Source organism: Macaca thibetana, chromosome 15 (genome assembly GCF_024542745.1).
Source record: "Macaca thibetana thibetana isolate TM-01 chromosome 15, ASM2454274v1, whole genome shotgun sequence".
Classification (NCBI taxonomy): Eukaryota; Metazoa; Chordata; class Mammalia; order Primates; family Cercopithecidae; genus Macaca; species Macaca thibetana.
This window is the reverse complement of record NC_065592.1, coordinates 88,488,898-88,501,758: the sequence shown is the minus strand read 5'-3', so window position 1 is coordinate 88,501,758 and position 12,861 is coordinate 88,488,898. Positions and strand designations below refer to the sequence as shown.

Below are 12,861 nucleotides of genomic sequence, written 5' to 3'. Positions count from 1 at the left end.
ATGATGAGATTGTCAAAGGTGGCTGATCTGCCCGCCTCAGTCTCCCAAAGTGCTGGGATTATACGCATGAGCCACTGCGCCCAGCCTTAGCAAAGTTATTTCATGATCAAACTTGTTATGTTTGAATAAGAGATCTGGATACTTTATCTGTTTCTATGTTTTGTATTTCATTCCACTTCTTTTTCTTTCTCCCCCACGACACTTTTTTTGAGATAAGGTCTCATTCTATTGCCCAGGCTGGAGTGCAATAGAATCTGGTGTGATCATAGCTCACTGCAGCCTTGAACTCCTGGCTCAAGGGATCCTCCTGCCTCAGCCTCCTGAGTAGCTAGGACTACAGGATGGATGTATTTATTTTCTTTTCCCTTAAGTTTCCTGGGAAGGCTTTCGAATGGCAGAGAGGCCAATGGTAGAAGCCGCATCACAGAAGGCACCACAGTCCTACCCATGCAGGCAGACATCTGGAATGTAAGGAAAGGAGGCTGGGGAAAAGCTCAGGATCTAGTTTTCTCTGATGTTCCTAGGACTGAGTAAATACAGTAATCTAGTGATGTTCAGAGAAACAATACATTTCTCCTGATAGTACGGAGATAGCTAGGACATGCAGTTAAATAGGGACTGGCAGACACCCGCAGCTTTTCATTCAAAGGCTCAGCATATCCAGTTACTAAATGAACCCTGACAGGCCATGCATTCCCAGCGAGTAGGGCAGTATCCTGAGTCATAACTCTGCCTAGCACGGTGGCTTTCTCTCCTCTCTTCTTAAAAGAGAGTATCTTGTAGATCTTGCTCCTCAACTTGTGATAGTAAAGGCTGAATCTCAAAATACCAAAGTTCAAGTGCTGTTGAGAAGTAATAGTGTAAGAGGAGATTGCAAGGGGTGGGGCTGGGTAAATGAGTGAGGCACATATACAAGGAATAGGTTTAGATTTAGAGCAACTGCAGCCTTAATGCAGTTGGAGCTCCTCTCTTTAATTTCTTAGTTTTAGGTATGTTTCACATTAAGCTGGAGGCCCAGTGCTTATTGATGCTAATTTAACACCAGTATCTGACCCACCCTTTTAGTAACTCAGACCTCTTTCCCGTAATTTTGAGCTTCATTTTACAGGCAAAGATTGGCCTGTACAACAAACCAATGGAGTCACAAAAAAAGGTTTGTTCTTTCTCAGTTTATCAGATAGTTTACCATCCATTTTGGCCCCACAATTGGAGTGGACTGTTCACATCTTAAAACACAGTGGATTTTCCAGGTAGCCTGTATCTTAGGAACTTCCTTCTACTCATCACAGTTTTGTCAAAAATAGATCTTTATAAATGCTCAAAATGCAAAAAAGAGAGAGAGAGAGAAAAAAAAAAAACAGCTGTAGTCTTTCAATGTGTTACGCAGTCCGAAGTGACCTTATCTCAGGCTATTTGAGGCACAAAGCAAGATTTTTACATTTCAGCTTAAATCATGATTAAAACAACTGTTTTTTTTTTTTTTTTTTTTTTTTTTAAATAATAGTGTTATAGTAATATCTCAAAGAACTGAGTATCACCTAATTCTATGTGGCAATAGTTACAGTATCAGGCTGCCAAGTTTTAGTTTGAGATAGCCTTTGAGGGAGAGTAGGACAGAGGAATTCCTAATGTTTTTTCTTTTAATATTTTGTGGAAACATATTCCAGAGAAACAATCTAGAATTTCAGAATAAAAACTATGTATTTTTCAAAACTCCTGGGTAGAGTTCACCAAATTAAAAACACAGACACTTAATTGAGACTTCTGCTGCCAGAACACATTAGTGAAAAGTTGTAAAGTGAGAATTTAATAGGATAAGTGCCAGTTCCTTGCTAAACCCAAACTTTTAACACCTTAAAAGATGTAATATGTTGAAAATGACTTCATATTTAACCTCGTCAAAAAGAAAGAAATCCAAATGTTCATGTGGGCTTGGATATCTCTCAATGTCAAGGCTTGGGCAAGAGGCCACCCAGAGACGGGGCACCATATCCACAGCCCATGTTCTTCCCCCAGTTTCAGTCCAACACATGACTTAGCGATTTACTGTATCCACGTTATATTCAGGTCCAGCTGCCTTAACATAGGCTCTCCGTCTTACAGAGGGGCAGCTGCGAATGCTGGGAAATTACCCGTGTCCTGAGAATGAACTAGCATGATTCTTTTTTTTTTTTTCTTTTTTGAGATGGAGTCTCGCTCTGTCACCAGGCTGGAGTGCCGTGGCACGATCTCGGCTCACTGCAAGCTCCGCCTCCCGGGTTCAAGCGATTCCCCTGCCTCAGCTTCCCCAGTAGCTGGGACTACAGGTGCCCGCCATCACACCCAGCTAATTTTTGTATTTTTAGTAAAGATGGGGTTTCACCACGTTGCCCAGGATAGTCTCGATCTCTTGACCTTGTGATCCACCCGCCTCGGCCTCCCAAAGTGCTGGGATTACAGGCATGAGCCACTGCGCCCAGCCACACAGTTCTTATTGTAATCGCTAAGCCTCTTCATTATCTTCATATTCCTTCCCTGTCACTGGCTACTGCGCTACTTCAGGGTGCAACTAGATGAATGGGCCTTTCCCTTCCTCCCTAGGGCAGAGGTGCAAGGCTATTTTTAGAATACCGCTTATATCATTAGTTCAGTTCCTTTTTCTTATGATCTTCCGGCAGGGAGAGCCTCAGAGAACCTTCCATCCCTATTCTAAAATTGGACAAGACGGGTTTGGAATTCAGATTCTTTTCAGAGATGGTGCCTGTAACATACATGACACAAAACCTCCAGCGGGGGGCTGAGCCAGCACCTCACAATCAAATACATGAATATTTCACAGTAAATGTTATAAATAATACTGTAAATAGCCTCAAATAAGTATATGGCAAACTTTGCCAAAAAATGAGTGTTAAATTTGCAAAAGAACGTTCAGTTTTCCCGGCATTTAGGATTTTAAAATTGAGGACAAGAGATTTTAGATCTGTATTATTAGGTTTTCAAAAAGTTAAGACAAATTAACCTATTTGTTCTTAGAGAAAAAAGAGATGGGGACCTATTTACAAATAGCCTAAAGGGGTCTTTCACAGTAATCTTTTTGACATAGAATTTGACTATATTGAACAGGATTTGATATAAGTGGGGTTGTCCTAATTCCTGGCATATTCTATTCTGCAGAGCTAGTCTGTGACTGTGCTATTGTCGTGGAATCTGAGCTGCCTAGTCATGCTTCAGAGCAAGGGACCAGAAATGGGCAGCCCTAACCTCTCTGGGACGCTCAGGAACATTCCCAGACTAGAATAAAAACCTCAACAAGGCAAGAGAGGGAGCCAACTGGCATGCATGTGCTATGACTCCATAATAAAGTAATTACACAGTTTGATTTTTTAAGCATGTAAAACCAAAAACCTTATCTTCTTAATATAGGGGAATTTTTTTTTTAAAAGCCCAAACCTTTGAAGTTTTAAAGGTGGGATTGGGAAGATTATATTCTAGGTTGTCATGCTAGGGGCCATATACAAGGGAAGGGGTACGTTTTCCCTGAGATCAGGGGTTGTCACCATTGAAGACATATAGAGATCAAGGCTTACTTGGCTTCCAGGGCCAGTGCAATGATGCCTGCAGCCATGGGGGCTGAGGCCGACGTCCCAGTGTGGTTGTCCGTGCAACGCTGCCTCAGATCTGTAGTGATCTGGAAAACAAAGTGAAAAGTTTAGATCTCTGAGGCCAATGTGAGTTATCTGCAAGTAGAAAGAAATATACTCACAAAAATAGAATGGGGGTATATGTTAAATACTTGTTTTAAATTCCTTGTTTCTACATGCCTGTAAATCATATCACTTCCAGAGAATTGCCTGCGTAGATCAACTCTGAAAAGGCAAGGGTTTGGAAACTGAACTCCATTTCTGTTAAAACCAGGGTGAAAACCAGGATGAGCCTATGGATGAAAACATAAAGACTGTGCAAATACCTCTTTAAATTCTGCTCTGTAAGCATCTTGCTTGCTTCTCCCTAGTGCCAGTTCTGGTTAAAACTGAAGTTCTTTCCTTGCCCCAACATTTTAAAATAATCAAACACATTGTATCAAATCCAGACACTGAGCAGGCATTGGCAACATACAGAATAAAAGTACACTGTCCCTGCAGCCCAGAACTCTTACCTTGGGGAACCACAGATTTCAAGCCAAAAGTATGCTCTGCCATAGAAAGAACCTTTGGTTGTGGACCTGTTTCTAGAATCAATAGAAACGTTGCATGGATGAACCAAGAGTTCCTCAAAGACATAACATGGATACTAAAAATAAGGCTGAAGCCAGTGTACTTGATATGCAATTACAGCACTAAAGTGTAAGCTTGTATATTAGAGAAAATTAGTTATTTCTCCATTTTATTTTTTAATCAAAATGTGAGAACTAAGTCATTTTTATCCTCTTGGCTTAAATCCAGTTCACTTCAGCTGTGACGGAATAATATTATCATCCAGCAAAGGCAATGTTTCTCAACCTTTGTTTCATTATTTTCTCACTATGGAAAAAAATACATTAAATTTAAATTCTACTTAAATACTATAGAATAAGATTCTAGAAACCACTGTAATAGCTCTAAGATTTTTAAAATCCTCTCTCTTGGACAAGAATCCATTTTTTGACCTCTTGGGGACATTATCACCTCTGGGGGAGTATAGAGGGCTGTGAGAGGAGTTAGTGGTCTCATTGAAGTTACTGGAAGACTATTAGTATCTGTCTTTGGCATCAAGGCAAGTATATTACCATATATTACAGATAAAGGTCAGCAGAAAGGTGAAGGGGGATCCAGGCAGCTGAAAACAAAGCCCTCTCCTTCAAAGTGCTTCTTTCAAGAGGAGTGTGAAAATCAGTTAAATTTGGTTTGGAAAGAAATTTGATTTTCACAGGAACAAAGTGCTTTATAGCTCCTTAGAGACAGAGTCTCACTTAGAAGTTTATTCTAGGTCACACGAAGATGTCTGAGTAGACTCTTTTACGACCTCTCATGGATCTAGATAGGCATTCTGGCTGATTTAGTTTCACATGAGACCGTAAGTTCTTACTATCCTTTCTTCGTTCCTTTTGACAATGCTAATGTTATCAGATTACCTGTACTAGATGGATGTGGGTACTGATATAAAAGGAGAGAAAGAATGAACAAAGATCTATAGAACTCCATAGATATGGTGGTGGGGAAGGAGTCAAACCTTTCACTATGCGTTCCTGAATGAATGAACGGTGTGCAAAAACCCTGAAGCCATCTACTGAACCTCGACATCTGATGCTTGCAGGATGTTTGGGAAAACAGGGCCCTACCCACTTCTATGTTAAGAAATCGGGCTTTTCATTGTTGACTTTAAAAGGTATTTTTTTATTATGTTAAAAAGCATATAACATAAATCTACCCTCTGAACAATTTTTATGTGTACAGTACAATGTTGTTAACCATATGTACAAGCTTGTACAATATCACTAGGTTTTTTCATCTTGTAGAAGTCAAACTCTGTACCCATTGAACAATTCCCTATTCTCCCTCCCCTTACCTCCTGGCAACCACCATTCTTGTTTCTACTGCTATGTGTTTGATTCCTCTACATACCTCATGTAAGTGGAATCATGCAGTATTTGTCTTTTCATAATAGGATTATCTCATGTAGCATAATGTCCTGAAGGTTTATCAATATTGTACCATATGACAGGATTTCCTTACTTTATAAGGCTGAATATATTCCATGATGCCACATTTTCTTTATCCATTCATCTGCTGATGGACACATGGGTGGCGTCTACCTCTCAGCAATTGTGAAGAAGGCTGAAAATGCACATGGGGGAGCAGAAATCTCTCTTAGACCCTGTTTTCAGTTCCTTCAAATCGTTAATTCCAGAAGAGGAATTGCTGGATTGTTAAAAGGAATTGCTGCCTCATTTGAAATTATGGGTGAATTTGTACCCTGATTTTCCAAAGCCCTAAGTCAATGCATGAACACCCCAGAAGTAGCCTGTTTCCAGGTGTCCAGATCTGCTGTTGTTGAGACGGCCTTGCCTGCATTCTTCCTATTTTACCTCACCCCATGGTCACATTCCTTTGTTCAAGTTTTATTTTTTTTTTCAATGATTTGTGCCTGGATTCAAGACTTTTCATGATATTTTCCCACTTGGCTCTCCTTGCTTATTCTTCAGCTGCACCAGACACTTTCAACGCACAGAAACAAATCCAGAATAAACACTCCAAGTGTGTGCAGCATTTGAGTCTAATAAATAACCACCTTCAGCCAACCTCAAATGTGAACAATCAAAATTTTATATCTTGCATTTGCAATAGGAATATGCTTCGTCTGTACAGTGACCAGGTATCTATGCATACGACATATACTTTAATATAAAGTCACTTAGTACATTTATATATAAACACAAATGAAGTGTTAAATGCTATTAATGCAGGCAAGTCTGTGTAATTCCAAATCCCCATTGTGTTATAATTTTTTTCAACCACTTGAAATGAAACTTGAGACTGGTGGCTAGGGCTGGATGGGGTGGAGGAGAAAGGTGATGGAAAGGAGTAGTTAAAAGGAATGGGGAGAAAAGAAACAAAAACATCCCCCGCTCCCTTCTCATCCTGCTTGAAATGGAAGTTCCAGCTGGGTCATTTCATGAGGACGTTACTATCAGAGGGAGCAATATTTAGGTGTACATTGCTGGAAAGATCTAAGGCAGGGTTTTCGTCATTAAGAGAAGCCACAGTATTGGAGTTTTTATGTCTATCTTCAGAAATAAAAGGCAAAGACCACCAAAGAGCAGGCAATCTTGAAGAAAAATGACATTATGAAAACTGGAACCATATGGAATATCCCCATTAATCACAACACATGTATATAGGATCTGACAGTGTCATTTAAAGGCAAGTTGCATTCAACAGTTGGCCCGCGACATGGGGCAGGGAGCGCAAAGATTCTACATGCAAGCACTTTCACTTTAGATTCCATTTTAAAGAATGTCTCAGAATGTGGTCTCAATCCTGATGGCACATCTTGCATGCTCCAAATTCACTACACAAATCAGAAACAGAATTTTTTCTCCAAAGAACTTCTCAGATTGCTCGAGAAAATATCATTTGTGCCCATCAGAGTGATGGAAACTGGAAAGGACACCAGGCCCTGAGCCAGATCAAAGCTGTCCTGATCAGCAAATTAGATTTTCAGTATCTCTCAGGATCAGTAGCAGATGGTTTTTTGGACTCCACTATGTTAGGGATGTCATCTTCCTTTGGTGAGAAGCGGTGGATATTGTTCAGGTTTAGACAGCCTCCACTAAGATGACCCATCACTTTTTCTCACCTTAAGCAATTATTTCCTAAGATTTCACATTTCATTACTTGTTCTGATTGGACATTTGGTTTTAGCCTATTGATGTAATTCTCCAGGGAATCTCAGTTCAGATTGACTTTGGCCATAAGTGACAAGCTTTCACAGCAACCCCACAGTCAAGCGTTTCTCTCTCCTTGATATCTAGTGATCTATTTTACTTTGAAGGTGCCATATTGTCTCATATCTGTTAAAAGAGCAACTGAACAGATACTTTTGAAACATGAAATGATTTTACTGTCTGTTAGGTTGAATTTGTTTCTGGTGTTGATTTTGATTTGAACTAGAATTGTGCCAAGAAAGCTGTTTCAGACACAGCTATGGGGGAGAAGGGCAGAAACTAAATCTTAAATGTGTCAATGACTAAAATAGAAGAAGCTGATTTATTAAGCACAGTAAAATAAAAAGGAACTGAAGACTAAAGAAAGCTTTTTGCGTCCACAGAAGTCACAAAGACTGGTGAAAAATTCAATCATGACTGACAAGTCCATACAAAATCCCACTCTCATGTTGCTAAAAGAATCTGTAAATGTGAAGTACAAATAGATTTTGCTCACAAATGGAGGGTTGCTATCACTAAAGAAGAAGCCCACGTTATATCGCTTTTGTACCTCCGTAACGTTCAGCTCAGTTCCATGTACCAAGAGGCACAATATTTATTTGCTAAGTTGAATCCCTAAAATCAAGCCCCTTTATATTCATTTCATTCTATACTTCAACTCTTCCGTTCTTAGAAAACAGTCAAAGTCATTCTTTTTCCACCATCCAAACAAAACTCACAGAAGTTTGTAGTCAACCTACAAAAATTATGTGTGCATATATGTATATACAATCCAGGGTTTGAAGTACAGCTAATACTCTCACAAGTACTACAGGTTGTGTATCCCTTACCCAAAATACTTGGGACCAGACGTGTTTTCAGTTTCACATTTTTGCAAATTATGGAATATCTGCATTATACCAGTTCAACATCTCTAATCTGAAAACTTGAAATGCTCCAAAATCTCAAACTTTTGGGATGTCAAAATGACACTCAAAGGAAATGCTCATGGGAATACTACAGATTTTGAAATTTTGTATTAGGGATGCTTTATCTACCACCAGCTACCTCTAAAACTACCTCTAAAACTCCACTGCTTCCTCTAAAACTCCCACGATGAGCAGCCTGCAATGAGTGAGACAGTGTGCAAGAGGTACTTATGTGTGTCTGTATAAAACGATATATAAACCCACAGGAACACTGCAAGGAAGATATTTTATTACCTAAGGAAATAGAGGCTCAGAGGGGTTAAGTAACTTGCCCAAGGGCAAACAGCTACAAAAGGACTCGTAAGTGGTAAAGATATCAAATTCTTCAATAGTAGCAAAAGAAAAAAAAGCTGAGTTACAAAGTGTAGTCCGAGCAAAGGCAACAACAATGGCAGAACTGGCCTTGTAGCCCAGCCCAAGTCAGCAAGTCCGTAAGGAGGTTCCTTCGGGCCATTAAAATGAGACCTTTTCAGAAGCAACGTTTCCTTTTCGCTTTTTAACTTTCTCAAGAGAATATGTATCAAACTTCCAAATCAACTAAACACATCTGGATTCGCTAGACTTTTACTCATGAAAAATAATGGCATTTTTTAAGTCAAAAGAAGAAATGGAGAGATGACAGAGAACAACCCAGTGCAAAGGGTGAATGTATTTGAAAAATGAATCGGGTGGTAGAAGAGGAAGGAGAGGAGACAGCAGAATATTTCTGCAAAAGAAAATGGAGAGTTGCTTAGAAGCATTAAAAGCAATAAGATAATTCCTCCACATGGAATTTGGTTTTCAGGCCAACTCTGAGATACCCCAGGCAGCAACTTTGTTTTGAACACAAATAAATAAAATGACATCAGGAGAGGGCTAAGCAGAACATATATTCTCCCAACTCTGGCTCAGAGAACCCCTCCCAGGAGGAATCTGAGAGACCCTATGTCCCAATCACTAAGATAAATTACTAGGGGGGAAAAAAGTCAAAGTCTGAACAAGTCCAAAAAGAAAGAGATAATTTAACGATGGGAGGGACTGGAGAGAAGGGGGAGCCTTATTCATAAAACAGAACTTGACAGAAACGTCAGGAGGAGGTGAGGGGTTATAGATGGGATCTTTTAGGCTTTTTGACACTAAAAACAGGTTACGTGAACAGCTTTATCATGTAGCAGGGTTCCTGCTGGCAATTTTCTATGCTAAATATCCTGTCAAATAACATTTAACTTTCACCAACCTACCAATAGAAGAAGTTTCTCTGAAAGAAACAGAGCAGCTCCCTGTCTTCTTGCAGCTATATAAACAACTTGTGAAGCCTCCATCCTTCCAAATGTTTGCTAGTCATTTATGCACGAATATTTATTGAGCTCAGACTCTGGAAAGGAACAAAACACGGTCTTCATCCTCAGGTAGTTTCCATTGTAGCATGAAAAACAGACAGTAAGTAAGAAAATATGTACCACCATGTGAAGTACTTATAAGTGCACTAGAAAAAAAAAAAAATTGAACCGGGTAGAGTAGAGAGTGGTGGAGGGGTGTGCCCCTATTTTAGAAAAGGCGATGAAGAAAATCCTCTTTGAGGTGAAATTTGAGAGGAGACAAAAATGAAGTGATATTTGGTAGAGGAGTGTTCTAACAGAGGGCACTCTGCACATCAGAGAGCCCTGGTTTGAACATCATACAAAAGCCATAACCTTGGGAGCCCAGTGCTAACTCTGCTGCCATAGGAACTAGCAACTCAGCTTGAGTTTTTTGCAAGAGGTTCAATTGTCGGAGGGGGTATGAAAAAGGGTAAAGGAATGAAATTCAAAATGAGGAGACTAGTGAAAAACCATGGAAATGTATATATTCTAAATGCTTCTTCATGACTCTGAAAAGAACTCAAAATAGGTAAGAAAAGCACTATTCTTTCACATAGCCCCATACTGGATATCCCTAAGACGTATCAGGGTGGGATAGCATACTGATTACAAGATGAGTTTGGGGGTCCATCCTGACTTTGATTGGAATCCAAGCTCTACCATTTATTAGCTGTGGTTTTTGTTTGCTTGTTTAACTTTTCAAGCTTTAGTTTTCTTATCTGTAAAGTGGGGGCACCATGATCTTTCTGCATAGGGTTTCCCAAGAATACAATGAGATGTTGCATTCGACGTGCATAGCGCAGTGTCAGGCACAAATGAGAAGGGCAAAAAATGTGAGATTTTCAACACGTTAATATATAAATGTATCACATGTGAGACATGTAATACAATGTGAACAAATATGTTCCTAAAAACATTCTTTCATTATATGACTTTAAAATAACTAGTCATTTTAAATGACTTCTATTCAGCTTATGAAAGAGCTTCTTTCATTGTAATCTTTATACTTTGAATGCTTCCTTTGCTGTAATAAGATATAAGGCCATTGCTGATCCAAATCTACTAAAGCATGAATGCAATACCAAGGTCCACAATTGTGCTAGAAGTAATGGCAGGAAACCAAGGGACAGGGACTTCCTTATGTTTTGAAACCCAGGGCAAGGCTTTCCTGTTTGCGTATCATGAAAAGTCATTTTGTCCAGAACAAGTACGATTTATTTAACAAAAATGCTTTCCCAGAAGCAGAGAGGAGATTTTTTCCCCTCTCTCCTCAGATCCTCAGCAACTGTCTTGGTACAAATCACAAAGGTGCTCTATGAATGAAGAATGACAACTGTGCTCTTCTGGGGAGGCTGTAGATGACAAAAGGAAATGAATGTCTCAGGGAAGGGGGCCTAGTACAAAGACAGGCACTGCCATTCCTGTAGCACTCAATCACATATGCCACTAACAGGATGCGGGCATCACCGAGGGACCAAAGGCGTCTGGGTTCAAAGCCTGGTGAAGGAAAGGTCCCAGGCGCAACACAGGATGATTTGTCATTCTGATATCTAGAAGGAAAAGGGGTCAGCCGGACCATAAAAGGCTGACGTTGCTGCCAATGCCACTCATGTTCAAACTGTTAACGTGTTCCTGATCAGAGTGTCTCTCTTGATGGGATGGGTGGAACAGATCACAGTGTTTTATAGATTGGAAAGATTGAGGTGCAACAAGCAACTCTCTTAGGAAAAACGCCCTAACCTCCCAGGATGCAGAAAGTTACAGGAGCGTAGGTGAAAACGCGGCTGAGCATGCACTGAGCTGCTCCTGTGGACCAGGAACCAGGTACCTGGTCAGTATTTTATTATCTTCATGGAAATCTCTGAGGTCAGCGCTGGTATCATCTCCATTTTACAGACGAGGCAATCGAGACTCCGCGAGCGTTGCTTATCCACTGAGTGGTTTCTCTGAAGCTAGAGACTAATACAAACAGCTTCCAAATTTCCTCTCCAACTGGGAGTAATTTGGGAATTCAGGCGAAGTAAGGGAATCTAAGAACTAGCTAGAGAAAATTGACTAATATAATCTCACAAAAACGGAAGAAAGGCATTAAACAAAAAGGAAGAAACAAATTAAGTTAAATACATAGAGTGAGTCACAGAAGGCTTTGAAACCATAAGCAAAAACTGGGGAAAAGTAGATGACCTCACGAAAGGATATTAACATTTCGTCATGGTGTCCACTTTCCCTGGGAAGCTCTCTCCCTGCCCACAGAATGGATCAATTTGTCTATCCGTGGGAGAATCCGAAATGACACCCCTGCCATGGGAGTCACAGCAGCAACCACACAACCACAGCAAATAATGGCGAAGGCCCCAGGAGGTTAGGTTTAGAGAGTAAACCTCACAATAGTGATTCCGCAGTCCCTCTGTACACACTGCGTTCTCCCATCTGGACCGCGACAACCTTTCCTACATCTTTGATATTTTTGCCATGAGACTATATGCTTCTCTTACAGAAGGCATTGATAAAACTTAACAATACTCTCCCCACAGCAATCACCCCACGGAGAATAATAGGACTGACTAAATGGGCATAATTACTTTGAAGCAATAGTGAGTTTGCCTTAAGATGATTTCAAACTCCAGAGGTAAAAAACGAGAACTCTTATTCCAGAGTTGTCATCAGGAATGTCATGATGCAGGGCTGACGGATGTCACTCCGTGCTAATGGACGTTGACCATGAGTTAGAAGACACAAGGTCTTCTTATTTAAAAGCAGAGGGATATTTCTAGATTATAACATTTCTCTAATGGAGGCAAAATTTCACTGGGGCATCCCCGTTCCAGTTAAGGAAGCCAGAAACTTCAAATGCAAAGCTCATCTCTGCATTTTCGCCTTTTATATTTTACTTGCTGCTTCGGAGTTATGCTTATTGATGAATGTTGGAGGTACTGACAGATAGAATTGGGTGTATATATTTAAACCCAGACATTGTGGAGCAATTAGGGAAAGAGGGGGATATGTATATGGGGAGGCAATTTTTACCTAAATCCATCTACAAAATGTAACTAAAGAAGGTAGTAAAAAGTAACTGATAAATGAAACAGAAAAATCATATAGTAACCAGGAATCAAGAGGAATAGAATGGATGTGGATTAAGACTTGCACA

General features: G+C 40.0%; 1 protein-coding gene across 5 annotated transcripts in view; it reads right to left on the bottom strand.

The window, feature by feature from the left end:
* The window catches only part of PCSK5 (proprotein convertase subtilisin/kexin type 5), a 468,460-nt gene that overhangs the window by 248,745 nt on the left and 206,854 nt on the right, over nt 1-12,861 (bottom strand). For all 5 annotated transcript variants that reach the window (XM_050761595.1, XM_050761597.1, XM_050761598.1 and 2 more), the window contains exon 9: nt 3,567-3,667. In XM_050761595.1, coding sequence (XP_050617552.1) covers nt 3,567-3,667 — 101 coding nt within the window. The remainder of the gene's footprint in view (nt 1-3,566; nt 3,668-12,861) is intronic.